Genomic DNA, 5,022 nt, shown 5'->3' with positions numbered 1-5,022 from the left:
ACACTAGCATGTTAGATTTGATAGTGCCTCATCCAATGTCAATCTAAAAGTTATGCTTCAATGAATACATAGGAACAACATATCCCAAATAATTCAACATTGTTGCAGATAATTATTACATTTGTACTCACAAAACATTGCTTTTGTAGGGACTTGGTTTGTTGGTAAAGTGGGGGGTGTTATTTCTTGAGCATTGGAACTAGAAGTAAGTGCTAAACAACCTTATCAAGAATAAATACCTCAATTCCTTAATGCAAGTCTCAAAAAGCTTTAGTGTGCAAGGTGCAGGTCTAGTTATTTATAAAGTGTGAAAATGTCACTTCTTGAGCAAATTAAACCTTGGCATGGAAAATATCACCACCTCCACTTAACCATTTAAAAATCAAACTCTCCTTTTAAACATAGGAATATTTATCCATTAAAAAATAAAACTCACTCTTATCCATATGGTTCTTACTTTCTCAAAAACCCTACTTGATTCAAAATGCCCATGTTACTGCATTCAAAGTGCCCATTTTGAGATAATATCAATGATCACATGTTTGAATATCTTGCCTTCTTTCAAAGGGGCAATGAATACAGAAGTGAAGTAACTTAGGCAATGTTAAAAAAATTTCACAAGCTGTCATCAAAATTAAATAGCATAGCATTTTGTGAAAGACTACACTATTAAATAGAATTTTGTGAAAGAATACACTAATTATTTATAAATGTTACACAGTAAATTTGTGACTACATTTATTTTGCTTATATTGTATATATTAGCATGTGCTAGCAAATTGAATTTGCATTAACTTTTCAAGTGGGGCTAGTGAAATGCTCTTATAAAATAGATATAAGAAATTAGTGATGGGTTGGGGATGAAGTGTTTTTAAAAAAATAAGCATCCATTTTTGTGAGGTACAGTTGCAAAAATATATATATATATATATATATATAGATAAATAGATATGGGTAAACTTCTTAAAAATAATTTTCAAAATTTAAAATTCAACTTTCAAAACAATTAAACATATTCACATTCTATTTACTTAATCTCTTTCTTAACCTTTACAATAACTTAAATTATACTTATTACTGATTTGAAATTACACAAACCATTCACCCATACAAATTTTCTTCTTGTACTAAATTAAATTACACAAACTTTTCAATGATGGCAATTTTTTTTTCCACTTTATCAAATTTATATATCTAAAATTATAATTAAAAGACAATAGTTTTTAAAACTTTATTTCAAAATAAAGATGGATGAATATGACCAATACTCTGATACCAATCATGAAAAATAAAAACCCAATATTACATGAATGATGAAAAATCACCTAGAATCTCACACATTTGATGCATAAGAACTCCAATAAATAGATCACATATTTACATGCCAAAAACCAAATTTACACTGCAAAGAGGCCCTTACTCTAATCTATTAGATTCTTTAAACCATCCATACCTGGCATATTAGTTCTGACCTATTTCACTGCATGCCACATTCACACTTTCTAACCAGTGCACAATCATGATTACAGAAGAAACTTTTAGATATTCTCACATTCAAAGATGTAACTCACTCACGTGTCTGTAACATTAAACTTACACCATTTCGCTCTCAACTATGAGACAAATAAAGCATTGGGACTAACAACGTTTCGCTGTCAACTATGAGACAAATAAAGCATTGGGACTAACAACGTTTCGCTGTCAACTATTTCTTTACTGCATTTTTCCTATTACCAAAATCAGCGGCAGCTCTTGCTGCCTTGTCAAGAACCCCAGCAACCATCAGCGCTCCGGTTGCAAAATAACTGCTGTTGACAGCTGCTGTTCCTGCATTGCAAGCCGCATGCCCGGCAGCAACCAAAACTGTTTTTGATATCTCCCCAAAGAACTTGCCAAAATCTGCCACCTTTGCTGCAGCAGTGTCCATGACTTGGTACTTCTCGTCTAGCTCTTTGGCTTTGCTCAAGGTATCCTTTCCTAAGGTATATCCTTTGGAAAGCATTGTTGTAACCATCTCTGCTGCCTGGTCAGCAAATGGAAGAAAGATGCTCAGTTGCTTATCAAGGACTTCAGTTGTTAACACAAGCTAATAAATTTTCAGTCTAAATATTATGACTTTCTTAATTACCCCCAGCAATTAGTATACTCAAATTGAGGTTTTCGTAGTTTTTCTAAGTATGTTTTTTGGTTAATTTTTCCCAGAGGGGTAGATATTTATTACAATCATAAGTCTGAGATTTGTAATCAATACAATCCAAACTGTTTCAGCTATTTTTTTAAGATGCTAAATTTATTTAATGATATTAGTTAGAATTATTAGTTTGAGATATATAATCTATACAATCTAATTGTTTCAATTATTTTTTAAGGTATCAAATTTATTTATATAAATAAAAATACATTTTAAACAATAAAAAAGTACAATCTAACTCATCATTAATATTCAAATTGCAATAAAAAACCAAAACATAAAATAGTTACACAACACAGAATATATAAAAAACTCACAACACAGAATATATATAAAAATTGAGATTCTCTTCCCAATTTAGAGACTTAGAGACTGAGTTTTTGACTAAGATAAAAATTAAAAAATTTCATGTTACATCACAGTCAAAATAAATCAAGTTAATTATAAACAAAATTTGCATTCATATTTTCTTTTTTTCACAAGGAAAATATTTTACCGGTCACCCATCCCTAAAAACAAAATTGGAGGATCAGAAATGTAAAAGACCATGTATGGCACCCATCTACCAAAGCTCTCAGAAGATTAAATTGAAGGATCAGACATGAAAAACTATACAGGAACGATTATAGCACAAGATTAAATTGATTTGATGTAAAAATGGCTATGGCAGTTTAAGCAATGTCTAAATACAGTATTAGAGTGATTTTGGAGAAATAGGTATCTTCTTGAATTTCTTTGAACATTATCGACCCACACACTAAACCATTAAAAAAGAGAGGAAAATAAGTAGATGAAAATACTCCTAATGTGTTGCCCTCTTCATGAAATTTCATCATATGCTTTTTCCAACGATTAACGGCCTCCTCTGATCCTCCCCATGGCACTATACACACTTGCTGATTTAGGATGGTTGCTCCCTGTTCAACAAGTCAAAAAGATCAAAACCCCATATTTTTACTTAATATTTTTGGCAGCTGCAACACAATAGCGTTATCGTTATCTCAAGAAACTACATTCAGACTGACCCTCAATAAACTTACATCTTCAATTCTGGCAAATTCAAGGACAATGCAAGATTCCAACCAAAATCCACAAGCAACTAAATCACACCAAAACATTTACTCTTTGAACCTTATAATTACAAAACACTGATAATCTAGGAAAATCATATACTTACACTCAAAAGCACAGCAGTTTCTAAAGCATAGGGCTCCTGGAAAGTCACAAAAGCAACTTGTGTCCACTGTCCTGCCCTGTTGCCACCCAAAAGAAACATACTATTAGAGGTTATTTTTGACAAGTTTTACACAGCTATGTATATCAATAAAAATTCTTGAGTGTTCTCCAGCTCTATTGCAACCCAAAAGAAACAAAAGAAACATACTATTAGAGGTTATTTTTGGAAGTTTTACACAACTATGTATATCAATAAAAATTCTTGAGCGTTCTCCAGCTCCAGCAGCAAAAATATACATCAAGGCTACTACCTGGCTTGACATTTCCTAGCTAATTAATGTCAAGTCTTACTAAATCAACCACGTTTTCCATAAACCACTTCTCTAATTCGCTAAGCCAAAAATATTATTAAGACTGAACTCTACTACTCCCCAAATTCTCAATAGCTCAATGCTCTGCAACTCTGATAAAACCCAAGTTGACAACCATGGTACAAAATAGGTAATACTGAACAAATTCTATGACTGCATTCTATTACTCAACAAATTCTGAATAGGGTAGAGCTCTGCAACTCTGATAAAACCCAAATTGACAATTATTGTTCTGAATAGGTAATATTCAACATATTCTATGAATGCACTCTATTACTCAACAAATTCTTAATAGCGCAGTGCTCTGCAACTCTGGAAAAACCCAAGTTGACAACTATTATGACTGCACTCTATTACTCAACAAATTCTTAACAGCCCAGTGCTCTGCAACTGTGGAAAAACCCAAGTTGACAACTATTATACAAAATACGTAATACTCCACAAATTCTATGACTGCCCTCTATTACTCAAGCGCAGTGCTCTGCAACTCTCATAAAACCCAAGTTGACAACTATTGTTCTATGACTGCACTCCATTACTCAACAAATTCTTAATAGCACAGTGCTCTGCAACTCTGATAAAACTTAACCCAGGTTGACAACTAATGTACAAAATAGGTAATTATAGAAATTGGAAATAAGCACTTTTGCATAAAACTCAGACAAAAAATCCAGCACCCACCTCTGTAATTTTACGTTCTTTACTGTGCCGGAGTATGAGAAAAACCGCTGAACATCGTTTTTCGTTGCTTTGGGAGACAAATTACAGACCTGCACTGTGTAACCGTCAGAAATGGCCATTGGCAATAATTCCAGTACCTGTTATGCTTCGATGCACAATCGAATTGTGAGTGAGTAGCAAACACTAATGTGATATAAATACTGCGACATTCAGCATAATTATTTACTTAATGAAGATTGATTAAATTAATACTAGTTGTTACTGAAGCATGATCAATCACGTCACCTACCAAAGGAACTCAACTTTATTCGTTATCAATTATTTTTAAATTAATGCCACATGTTACTTAGCAATCTATATTAGGCTCAATCTGAAGGGCATCCATCAATCTCTGTGCAAACTCAGAAGATGCGCGGTTAGCATGTCATGTGCATGTGTATTTTACCATCAGTAAAATGGAAGCGTTTTAAGTATGTAAATAATAATAATAAAAAATAAATAAATAATTAATGTGGGCATAAGATAAAAATGAAAATAATTATATTGTTAATATATATATATATATATATATATATAATTTAACATAAGAATTAAAAAATTTCA

The 5,022-nt window shown here is 32.2% G+C and overlaps 1 protein-coding gene across 1 annotated transcript; it reads right to left on the bottom strand.

Moving 5' to 3' along the window:
- Window positions 1–1,378: 1,378 nt before the first annotated feature.
- Window positions 1,379–4,600, bottom strand: LOC149200025 (binding partner of ACD11 1-like). Its single transcript, XM_089402576.1, has 4 exons — window positions 4,420–4,600; window positions 3,369–3,444; window positions 2,992–3,108; window positions 1,379–2,023 (listed from the first exon to the last, which is right to left on the bottom strand). The coding sequence occupies exons 1-4, from the start codon at window positions 4,536–4,538 to the stop codon at window positions 1,706–1,708; spliced, it is 630 nt and encodes a 209-aa protein (XP_089258702.1). The 5' UTR covers window positions 4,539–4,600; the 3' UTR covers window positions 1,379–1,705.
- Between the last annotated feature and the right edge of the window lie 422 nt (window positions 4,601–5,022).

The sequence above is a fragment of the Pinus tabuliformis genome, chromosome 2_1, assembly GCF_031772625.1.
Source record: "Pinus tabuliformis cultivar Carrire ecotype Pingquan chromosome 2_1, CPIR1, whole genome shotgun sequence".
Classification (NCBI taxonomy): Eukaryota; Viridiplantae; Streptophyta; class Pinopsida; order Pinales; family Pinaceae; genus Pinus; species Pinus tabuliformis.
This window is presented reverse-complemented; position numbering and strand designations above follow the sequence as displayed.

Coding starts and splice junctions, on each gene's coding strand:
- LOC149200025 (XM_089402576.1), bottom strand. CDS start 4,538: ATGGCCATTTCTGACGGTTACACAGTGCAGGTCTGTAATTTGTCTCCC. Junction 3,445..4,419: donor AAGAACGTAAAATTACAGAG/GTGGGTGCTGGA, acceptor GGGTGGCAACAG/GGCAGGACAGTGGACACAAG. Junction 2,024..2,991: donor AAGAGGGCAACACATTAGGA/GTATTTTCATCT, acceptor TTTGCTGACCAG/GCAGCAGAGATGGTTACAAC.